Source organism: Bison bison, unplaced genomic scaffold (genome assembly GCF_000754665.1).
Source record: "Bison bison bison isolate TAMUID 2011002044 unplaced genomic scaffold, Bison_UMD1.0 scf7180017864307, whole genome shotgun sequence".
NCBI lineage: Eukaryota > Metazoa > Chordata > Mammalia > Artiodactyla > Bovidae > Bison > Bison bison.
The window spans coordinates 1,087,367-1,099,576 of record NW_011494879.1 but is presented as its reverse complement, the minus strand read 5'-3'; the positions used below and the strand labels follow the sequence as shown (position 1 = coordinate 1,099,576).

Below are 12,210 nucleotides of genomic sequence, written 5' to 3'. Positions count from 1 at the left end.
GGATAAGAAAACGGTGGTACATATACACAATGGAGTATTACTCAGCCATTAAAAAGAATACATTTGAATCAGTTCTAATGAGGTGGATGAAACTGGAGCCTATTATACAGAGTGAAGTAAGCCAGAAAGAAAAACACCAATACAGTATGCTAATGCATATATATGGAATTTAGAAAGATGGTAACAATAACCCTGTATACAAGACAGCAAGAGAGACACAGATGTATAGAACAGTCTTTTGGACTCTGTGGGAAAGGGAGAGGGTGGGATGATTTGGGAGAATGGCATTGAAATATATATAATATCATATATGAAACGAGTCACCAGTCCAGGTTCGATGCACGATACTGGATGCTTGGGGCTGGTGTACTGGGACGACTCAGAGGGATGGTATGGGGAGGGAGGAGGGAGGAGGGTTCAGGATAAGGAACACATGTATACCTGTGGCAGATTCATTTTGATATATGGCAAAACCAATACAATACTGTAAAGTTAAATAAAATAAAATTTTAAAAATTATAAAAAATAAATTAATTCAAAAAATAAAGTGGGCTATTTTATTTCATAGTTCTTTCCTCACTTCATTTGCTCACATGTTGTTATAAACAGCAAGAAGGAAGCTTAAAAATCTCTTTATAAAACCAAGCTTATCAGGTACATGTTCTGTTCTCCGTATAACTGGAGGGGGCAATGTTGTCATGCTTTCGGTCTCTACATAACAAAGATCTCCCTTCCTACAGTTTCCAGTAATATGTTCCTCACTTCCTTTTGAGCTCTCACTGACAGCATCGTCAAAGTTCACATTTCTACTAACAGTCTGTTCAGATAAATATGGGTTCTGTCATGTGCTGGGAAATCTTCCCAGCTTCCATCCACTATCTAGTTCCTAAATCACTCCATAATTTTAGAATTTTTAGTGTCATTATCCCCACTTTCAGGTACGGTATCTGTATTAGTTATCTATTGCTGTTCAACAAATTACCCCAGAACTTAATGTCTTAAAGCAACACATTTTTATTATCTCACAGTTTCTGGATTCAAGGATCTGGGCACGGTTTCTTCTTCTTCTTGATCTCTCACAAGGCTGCAATTAAGGTATTAACTGAAGATAAGGTCACATGTGAAGACTCAACTGGGGAAAGATTTGCTTTGAAACTGACATGGTTGTTGGCAGAATTCAGTTTCTTGAGGGTTGTTGGACTGAGGGCCTCAGTTTCTTTCTAGCTGTTGGTTGATGACTGCCCTTGATTCTTTGCTGAGAAAGTCTCTCCAGTATTTCAACTTGATTAATCAAAGACAGCAAGAAAGAGGGTCTGCTCAGTAAAATCGAAATCACAACCTTATGTAACCTCATCATGGGATGGACACCCCATCATCTTTGTCATATTGTATAGGTTGGAAGGAAGTCACTACATTTAGCTCATACTGCAGGTGGGTGGGGTGGGTGGCGGGCAGTACATAAGGGCATGAATACCAGGACATGGGGATCATTGGAGACCATCATAAGAGACTGCTACAGTCATCATCATTATTCCTTACAGTTTTAGTGTTTTTAATAACCAATAATTCTTATCTTTTATAGACTATTTACTAAGACTCAGTTTTTCTCCCATAAAAGAGGCTTAAAATAATGACTTATTTTTGACTTTAGAACCTCCAGTTCTTACAACTGTGCTGTAATGCCTCACTAATTTATGGAAACAGTGGATATGACTACCTAAAGATTCTTTGTTGTTCAGTTGTCCAGTCACATCTGACTCTTTACAACCCCATGGACCACAGCATGCCAGGCTTCCCTGTCCTTCACCATCTCCCGGAACTTGCTCAAACTCATGTCCATTGAGTCGGTGATGCCATCCAACCATCTCATCCTCCGTCATTCCCTTCTCCTGCCTTCAATCTTTTCCAGCATCAAGGTCTTTTCCAATGAGTCAGCTCTTCCCATCAGGTGACCAAAGTACTGGAGCTTCAGCTTCAGCATCAGTCCTCCCAGTGAATATTCAGGGTTGATTAAAGATTATCATGGAGGTGATAACTCCCTTTTCTGAACCATCATACTATTTTAGCCATGTCTTCCTTATGAGTTTTTGGTACTTTTGAACTTGTTGAAAGAGATATTTGTAGTTAGTTTTATCTCCCATGCTAGACTGTAGGCTGCTTGAAGGCACATTATATATTTCTGAAACATTCTTTCTATTCCTGATGGCATCTAATATATTTACCATGAAATTAAGTAGATATATAACTTTTTAAAAAATAAAATTCTTGTAGCATTTTAAAAAATGAACTCAACGTCTTTGCAACAATAAAAGTAAGATACATATTTGTTAGAATGTCTCTAGCCCACCTAAGTTTAATCAGGTACTAGACAGACTGAAGAGAAGGCAATGGCAACCTAATCCAGTACTCTTGCCTGGAAAATCCCATGGAAGGAGGAGCCTGGAAGGCTGCAGTCCATGGGGTCGCTAAGAGTCAGGCACAACTGAGCGACTTCATTTTCACTTTTCACTTTCATGCATTGGAGAAGGAAATGGCAACCCACTCCAGTGTTCTTGCCTGGAGAATCCCAGGGACAGAGAAGCCTAGTGGGCTGCCCTCTATGGGGTCGCATAGAGTCGGACATGACTGAAGTGACTTAGCAGCAGCAGCAGCAGCAGATAGACTGAATACTAATTCAGCAGATTAATCACAAGCAATATATATCTCAACACTAAAAACCTGAGTAAGTAATTGAATGAGTTGACAATTTTTTTTTCCCCTTACACCTATCCCTGGGCTTCCCTGGTGGTCCAGTGGTTAAGAATCTGCCTTGCAAGGCAGGGGACACTGGTTACATCCCTGATCTGGGGAGATTTTACATGCCCGTGAGCCACAACTACTGAGCCAGTGCTCTAGAGCACATGCTCTACAACAGGAGAGGCCACCACAATGAGAAGCTCTTGCACCGAAACTAGAGAGGAGCCCCACTCGCTGCAACTGGAGAAAGCCCACAAGCAGCAAAGAAGACCCAAAAGTGCAAGTGAAGTTGCTCAGTCGAGTCGACTCTTTTCAACCCCATGGACTGTAGCCTGCCAGGCTCCTCTGCCCATGGGATTTTCCAGGCAAGACTACTAGAGTGCCATTTCCTTCTCTAGGGGATCTTCCCAACCTAGGGATGGAACCCGAGTCTCCCGCACTGCAGGCAGACTCTTTACCATCTGAGCCACCAAAGAAGACCTAATGCGTTCAAAAATAAAAATAATCAATTTAAAAAAATATCCTATAGGTATTTATGTGTGTATCTATCCACTTATTTATCTATCCTTCTATTATTATTTTTTGAACTAGAATCTGGATGTGTTTCTTCATAAAACATTTGTTTTATGCCTCCAAAATATTTCTACATTATTTATAATATATATCTATAACTAAATCATATATAACATCATCACTATGCATTAACATTAGTTAATATTCATTTATTTGTAATCCAGCATAAGTTATATTTAGGTGGTTCAAAGTTGGAAGGAGAAAAACAGTTTATTTTGGAAGATTGCACATTTTTCTAATTTCCTAAAACTGAAAATTTTAATGAGTCTCATATTTGAGGAATTATTGTAATGAAGTTGTTAATCCACAAACCCACTAATGCAACCATCAAATATTTTTTGACTGCCATGCTATCTTGACACATTTAATTTGCGGAGGGGTTCTAAAACTTGGATCCCAATTGTATTCTGGTGATAATAACTTAGTCGGTTTCTTGATAAAAAGATATTTGTTTAGGTGATGTTCATATATGCTGCTAAGGTGATTTTCAATGTCTTGAATAACTCCTTTCTGATATTCTTCAATGAGGTTTAAAACCTCCTCAACTGTGCCACCAAAAATTGCACTATGGTAGTAGAAATCTCCCTCTTCAAAAGGGATGAAAGCTGCTGATTTACTTCTTCTCTCATAAGGGAAAGTGTCACCATCTTTAAAATACCACCATGCACTAAGTTGAGCTACAGATTTTCCCAGGGTTTCCACTCCAAAATCGTCCTTGAAGATCTGGTCTGCATTCATAACGAAGAGAAAGTTGACTTCATACTGGATGTGTGATATGATGTAGTTAAATAAGTTCATCATGTATGTGAAATAAAAATCTTTCTCTATACCACTTTTGGCCAATAAAAATAGTTTAAATGTTCGAAGGGGACCTAACACTATGGAAGGCATGGTGGAGAAGCCATCCAGCAAGATGTAAAAGATAACATTGTAGCCAAACATGAAGTGCTTATTTGCAGATTGGATGAACTCAGTCAAGCTCTGATTTGAAAACCTGTGAAACATGAAGAACAAACAAACACATAACAAAAAAGACTTATTTTGCTGGAAATCATCAGGAAATTACCTGTCATTTAAACGTGCTAACATTGCTTCAGTCATGTGCAACTCTTTGTGACCCTATGGACTGTAGCCCACCAGCAGACTTTTCTGTCCAAGGGGAGTCTCTAGGCAAGAATACTGGAGTGGGTTTGAAACCATGTGCAAATCCCTGCATCCTTGTCTTTTGAAGTAAACTGCTGACTCAAGAGTTAATGACTGGGAAATGTGAAGATGTGGAAGCAAAGAATAGCTGTTGGGCTAAGGAACTGGTAACAATTTAGACTATAATTCTGCTACATAACAATCACCAAATCCTCAGTTTCCTGAAAGATATAAAGGCATGACACACATTCCTAAGTTGTTTTTATAGGAAGCAGAACCCCCTCCAGATGAAAACTGCTGACCACAAGAACATATACCCTAGACTGGTTGAGGCAGGTTGATGATGCTTGAAACTTCACCTTGATGGCCAACCAATCCAAGACTTGTCCACAAGCTGATCACGCTTTGCTCCTTGAACACTATAAAACTCCTTACTACCCCCTCCAAGGTGGGGCACATGGCCTTCAGGGCATGAGCCCACTGGAGCCCCCTTTGCCTGGCAAAGCAATAAAAGCTACTCTTTTCTTCTTCACTCAAAATTCTGTCTCCTTGTTTCTATTTGGCACAGGTGAACAGAGGCCGAGTTTAGGCAACAGGTTGCCACGCCCTGTTCCAGGGGATCTTTCCAATCCAGGGATCAAACCCACGTCTTTTATGTCTCCTGTATTTGCCAATAGCAAAATGGGTTCTTTACCACTAGCACCATCTGCAAAGCCCATCGTTGTTGCTTAAGAACCATCAATAGGTAAGGGTAGAGCAGTTGGGTCTAAAACTTAAATGTATTGGTTAGTGAAAGAGAATGTAGTGATCTTGTGGGCCTGAGAAGAACCATCGAGTTTGTTGTGAAAACTAACTGGATATAAATGAAAAGATTCCCACATAGTATTAAGGATTCAGATATGGCTGAAGAAAATAACCACTAAAAATAATTACACTGTCAGCCAGAAATAATGGTTAGAGCTATTCATAAATAGCTCTCTAAATGTAGAAAGTCTATGGGTGCTTGTTTATCCACATTTCTTCCCAAAATTAAAAAAAAAAAAAGTGACTATTAATTAGTAGTGCCTACTTTCCAGGAACACATATTATAGCCAAGCCTATGGTGATGTTCAGCCTTTTGTAGTATTTTTCCAGGACCGGTCTATTGTAAGTTCCTTCCCATATGACTGGAGCAAGCCAGTTGGTTGTTGTTATTACATCAGGACGTTTTCTGTTGAACAGACAAGAAACAAATCAATCAGGTACCACTTTATTATGAGAGGAAAGGTTGTTGTCCAAGTGATAATAACTAATGATTATCAAGTGCCTACTATGTTCCTGGAATGGTGATAAAGTGCTTTGCTTTTTCCATTAATCATTTAATCCTTGCAATGCCCTATAAGTTCCATTATCATCCCTATTTTTCATATGAAGGAATTTAAGTCACAGATTTGTTGGGTAAATTACTCAGTATCACACAGCTAATAAATGGCAGAGTCAGGCTTCAAGATCAGCCCCAGGCTTCCAAATCTTTACTTCAGTCCTTTCGCCATACTGATTTTTAAGCCCAGGGACTTTTTCCTTCGAGCTCTGTGAAAGTGAAAGTCACTCAGTCATGTCCAACTCTTTGTGACCCCATGTACTATACAGTCCATGGAATTCTCCAGGCCAGAATACTGGAGTGGGTATTCTTCTCCAGGGGATCTTCCCATACCAGGGATCAAACCCAGGTCTCCCGCATTGCAGGTGTATTCTTTACCAGCTGAGCCACCAGAGCTCTGACTACAACTTAAACTAAAGTAGCCCAGTGTCTGAACATTTCTCTGATTGTTCCTAAAGCAGACAGCACCACTATCTCCTTATATTGCCCCCCAACCCCCAACTTGTCCTTTCCTTTTTCTTCCTCCTCTTTTCCTAGAAGATCAAAGGATTCTCTTTTCATTTCTCCTTAATGCTAGGCCCCCATCACTGCCACCTGGAAGAAAATGTGATTAGTTCATAAAGGAAGAATGATATTGGACTTGCTTGTAATAATAACAAAATGACAGCAGAAGCCACAGTATTCATAATAAATATTTTGGCTGGAGGCAGGGTGTTAAACTATTAAAGTCAATTAAGACCTTTCATTTTGGAAGGAACTGAATACAAAGTGAGAAGCTATTTTGCTATTAGTGATCACAGGTTTTAATCAGAAACAGACCCATTATGGTTAGGATATGTAGACCCTTAATGGTATATTAGTTATAATATAATAACAAATTCTTCAAAACTGCCCCTATTACTGTTTTAGCTTATACATTTGTCTATTTTGTATACATTTGAACCCTCCCTGTTCTTAAAATTAATAGTCAGTCACTTCTATTTGGCTCATAAGTCTCAGACTCTATCTTAAAACTGGCCAGATGTAGCCTTGTCACAATTTCTAAGTGATAATACTTAGAAATTAGGCTACAGATGTGAATCAGTGTCTGTTTGAGACAATGAAAGGGTTTGAAGATTCTCTCTTTCCTCATTAGATCAAAGATTTGCTGCCCGAATGAAAGAAAAAAGCATCTCTGAAAGCAGAAAGCAATCAAAAACATGTGTTTAGAAATTGTTTGATAAAACAGAAGAGGAAGAAGAGTCATTAGATTTATTGTGGTCATTAAATCAGATTTAGACTATCGGTACTAAACTCTTCCCCTGAGAGGCAAATCTGGCCAGAGGACATCCTCTGAAAGGTGGACAAGATGACCTGCCTCCAAATGTTAGCCACATGCCTTGTCTGGCCTCCCTTGTGGCTGGCTTAGTGTCTGTATAGAGTGAGGCCCCAGATACTTGGATTCCAGTGGAGTTTATGTATGGACTCAATGACATGAATATTTCCCAGCAATAAGTGCCAACTCTGAGTTGTGAATAATAGTATGTGAATAATATACACATATACATAATTACACATGTGTATCCAGACTTTTAAAATCTTGTTTTACAATAATGAAACAATGCACATTTATCTGCACTTTGATTTTCTTACTCAATACAACCTTGTGAAAATCCTTCCAGGTTTTTCTGCACAGGTTCTTATTCATTTTTAATGGCTGCATAATATTCCACAATGTGGAATACAGCCATTTCCTTATGGATAGGTATTCATTTTATTTTTGGAATTTTTCTCACTATGAAAAATGATACAGTAAACTTTCTTAATCTTGTATCTTATGTATCATTGCTGTTATTTTTATTAGCTAGTCCTATAAGTAGGATTCCTGTTTATGTGTGTTCATTTTTATTAGATGTTATCCAGCTGGGTTTTTTTAAGTTTTATTTATTATTATTATTACTATCATTTTGGCCACATGGCACAGCTTGTGGGATCTTAGCTTCCTGACCAGGGATTGAACCTGGGTCTATGGCAGTGAAAGAACCAAATCTTAACCACTGGACCTCCAAGGAATTTCTGGTCATTTCATTTTAGACTGCAAGCCAGTATATGATGCTTAATAATAAATCACAAACCCTCTAATTAAAGAATGCCTTCTACCATTATTACCATTACTACCAATATTATTACAAATATTATGTAATGGTTTGTTGTGTTATGAAAGTGCTATCATTTCAATCAGTCAAGATGTTTCATGTATTATTCTACAAATACTGAGTGTCTACTATGTATAGGATTTTTTTTTCTAGGTACATTCTATTGGGAGAGGCAGATACTAAATGAATAAACCTGCCAATAAGTATTATGTCAGAAGTTGATGAGTGCAATGGAGAAAAATAAAGCAGAGTGAAGGGAAAAGGGAATGGGAGGTGCCATTTTATATGAGTAGTTGGAGAAGGCATCACTGATAAAACAACATTGAGTGGAATCCTGATGGAAGTGAGAGAATGAGCCATTTAACTACACAGAGGAAAACAGAACATGCAAAGGCCCTGAGGTGAGAACCTACTTGGTGTATCTGTGCAACATCAAGGAGGCCAGGGGTGGAGTGAGGGAGACAAATGTTGAAGATGTTGGGCAGCTATTTTATCCATAAATTTTTTCTATTTTAAACTCTTTGAACTCCTCGGAAAGGTATCTTAAAAGAGTATTAGTTCTTTATGTTCATAACAGCAAAAACCTCAAAACAGTTCAAGTGCCCTTTGACCAAGCAGTATATGAACAAATTGTGGTATATTTCCACAGTCAATTATTAAGCAGCCATCAAAATGAATGACAGTGATATGCAAATTGGTGATGAATTTTAGCAATCTAATTTTAAGGGAAAAAATAAGTCCTTGAAGATTATATACATCATGGTATCCTGGGTATAAAATCATAAACAACTAAAATTTTAAAATTGACTTCCCAGAATACACTTGGAAGATTAAAATTTACACTTAAAAAAAGAATGCAAGAGGATGATGAACCAGAATTCAGGATTGTGGTTATTTCAAGGGGTAGGGCAAGGAGATAGAGTGGGGGTATTAAAAAGGACACAAGCTAGATACTGAAGTTATTATTGTTGCTGTTTAGTTGCTGAGACGTTTCCAAACTTTTGTGACCCCATGGACTGTAGCCCTCCAGGCTCCTCTGTCCGTGGGATTTCCCCAAGTAAGAATACTGGAGTGGGTTGCCATTTCCTTCTCCAGGGTATCTTCCCAACCCAGGAAGACTGAACCCATGTCTCCTGCATTGGCAGATGGATTCTTTACCACTGAACCATCACAGGAAAGCCCTGTTGAAGTTATAGAACTTGTAATTTTTGCTTCATTAAAAATAAGCAAAAAAAACACACAAATAAAGTGAATTTTGCGTGAATAATGATGAGAGTGAGTCATGAAGCAAGGATTATTATTAATCTAATTCTCTGCAACTGCAATCCATTAAAAATATAAATACAAAAAAGAGATGAAATATAAACAATATACATAGAGAATGCTCAAATTCAGTAAGGATTACAGAAATACGAATGGAATGGAGATATTTCAATTAAGCTTTGCAAGTTACAAAATGTTTTCCACTCCATTAACATTTATCCTCTATAGATTAGAAAATAAATAGTATAACTATTAAAGGGCAATTTAGCAACCTAAAGCAATATTTTAAATGTTTATATCCTCTTAAACTAATGACTCCATGATGGTAATTTATCTTATAGATAAATTCACACAGCAGTTAACAAAAATATATGTACAAGGTTATTCATTGAAATATTACTTACAATAGCCCCCAAGTTGCAAACAATATAAAACCGACAGGAAATGGTTAATAATTAAATTATTGTATACAGCCATTATAAAGATTTCCCCCTGAATGTTAATGCCAAAATCAAGAGGAGTTATTAATGACATTTTTCAAGCTGTTACTAAAGAGATTTTTTTCCCCTAATAAAACCAGGAACGTTAAACCAGACAATAGCTTTCTCATTATGACCCTTAATTGCCTAATTCTTGATAAATAGGTCCTAGGATTGTATATAAAAACTTTTAAAAGTGAAAAATCCAAGTCCTGGAAACCTCCCAGTTTAGCTACAATTTGATGATGAAAAAAAAAAAAACTCCGCATTCAAATAGAATTATATTTATACTATTATTATGTTATTTTAATATAATGTTATTACATTATTAATGCATTATTATAATTTTATATTATTATTATTTTTGAGTAAAATTTTTGGTTCTTACTTAGGATTAAACCAGTCTGAGAGCTGAGGTTCTTCTGTTTCTTGATCCCTAGGTACAAAATGAAAATCATGTAAGAGTAATCTGCTCACTCAACAAATTCATGTTGCTGGTTCTATAACTATGAACATTTAGATCACCTCCTGTCCTCAGGAAGCTGATAGAGGAGCAGGAAAGATGGTAAGAAAGATAAGTACTAATGGGGAAAACAGATCTCCATGAGAGCATATAAATAGGGCATCCAGCCTAAATTTGGGGTTAAGAGAAAACCAATTGTAGAAGAAATATGTAAATTGAGTCTGAAATAATAAGGGTTACTCTAGGAAAGTGGTGTAGGGTGAAGAGGTTATGACCAAGGGCAGAAAGGCAAGGAACAGTATTGGTTGGGGGGAGGGGATATATTTTAAAAATTAACAGAGCCAGAAAATAATGCATATTCATAGAAAATGCAGATTTAATTTATCAAACATTACTACCTTATTATGTGATAAATACTCTCATGTTTTAAAATAAAGGAGTTGGAGTAGGGGTCTGGATGTTCATATTTGACTTCCACTTAAAGATAGGATACACTAAGGTTTTATTATACTTTTAAGTTAATTACATAATTAACAAGGTTATGAGGGGACTTCTCTTTCATAAACTGGGAATTTTTGTAAAATAGGAATAAATTTTAGTTTCCTGTGCTTCCATAAAAATGGAATAGTCCTAATTTTCCCTATTTCTAACCCTAAGTATACAAGAAAGATCTTAATCACCTAGATAATGATGATGATGTGGTCACTCACCTAGAGCCAGACATCCTGGAGTGTGAAGTCAAGTGGGCTTTAGGAAGCATTACTATGAACAAAGCTAGTGGCGGTGATGGAACTCCAGCTGAGCTATTTCAAATCCTAAAGATGATGCTGGTAAATTGCTACCCTCAATATTTCAGCAAATTTGGAAAACTCAGCAGTGGCCACAGGTCTGGAAAAGGTCAATTATTCCAATCCCAAAAGACAATGCCAACTGAGAACTTCCAGACGTACAAGGTGAGTTTAGAAAAGGCAAAGAGATCAAATTGCAAACATTCGTTGGATCATAGAGAAAGTATTCTTGCCTGGAGAATCCCATGGACAGAGGAGCCTGGCAGGCTACAGTCCACAAGGTTGCAAAGAGTTGGACTTGACTGAAGTGACTTAGCAAACACGCATGCCAAATGTATGATGCAAAATGCGGGGCTGGATGAATCACAAGCTGGAATGAAGATGGCCAGGAGAAATATCGACAACCTCAGATGTGCAGATGATACCATTCTAATGGCAGAAAGTGAAGAGGAACTAAACAGCCTCTGGATAAAGATGAAAGTGGAGTGTGACAAAGCTGGCTTAAAACTCAGCATTAAAAAAACCAAGATCATGGCATCCAGTCCCATCACTTCATAGCAAATAGAAGGGGAAAAAGTGGAAGCAGTGACAGATTTTCTTTTCTTGGGCTTCAAAATCACTGCAGACATTGACTATAGCTGTAAAACTAAAAGACACATGCTCCTTGGAAGAAAAGCTATAACAAACATAGACAGCATATTAAAGAGCAGAGACATCACTTTGTCAACAAAGGTCCGTATCAGTTCAGTACAGTTCAGTCGCTCAGTCATGTCCTACTCTTTCCAACCCATGGACTGCAGCACGCCAGGCCTCCCTGTCCATCACCAACTCCCAGAGCTTATTCAAACTCATGTCCATCGAGTCGGTGATGCCATCCAACCATCTCATCTTCTGTCGTCCCCTTCTCCTCCTGCCTTCAATCTTTTCCAACATCAGGGTCTTTTCAAATGAGTTAGTTCTTCACATCAGGTGGCCAAAGTATTGGAGTTTCAGCTTCAGCATTAGTCCATTCAATGAATATTCAGAACTTATTTCCTTTAGGATGGACTGCGTTGGATCTCCTTGCAGTCCAAGGGACTCTCAAGAGTCTTCTCCATAACCACAGTTCAAAAGCATCAATTCTTCGGTGCTCAGCTTTCTTTATGGTCCAACTCTCACACCCATACATGACTACTGGAAAAACCATAGCTTTGACTAGACAGATCTTTGTTGGTAAAGTAATGTCTCTGCTTTTTAATATGCTGTCTAGGTTGGTCATAGCTTTTCTTCC

The 12,210-nt window shown here is 37.8% G+C and overlaps 1 protein-coding gene across 1 annotated transcript in view; it reads right to left on the bottom strand.

Moving 5' to 3' along the window:
* Positions 1–3,636: 3,636 nt before the first annotated feature.
* Positions 3,637–12,210, bottom strand: part of LOC104997390 (N-acetyllactosaminide alpha-1,3-galactosyltransferase-like 1) — a 28,606-nt gene continuing 20,032 nt past the window's right edge. Inside the window, exons 2-4 of the mRNA XM_010852105.1 lie at positions 10,078–10,125; positions 5,522–5,662; positions 3,637–4,303 (exon numbers count right to left, since the gene is read on the bottom strand). Of these exons, the coding sequence (XP_010850407.1) occupies positions 3,637–4,303; positions 5,522–5,662; positions 10,078–10,125 (856 nt within the window). The remainder of the gene's footprint in view (positions 4,304–5,521; positions 5,663–10,077; positions 10,126–12,210) is intronic.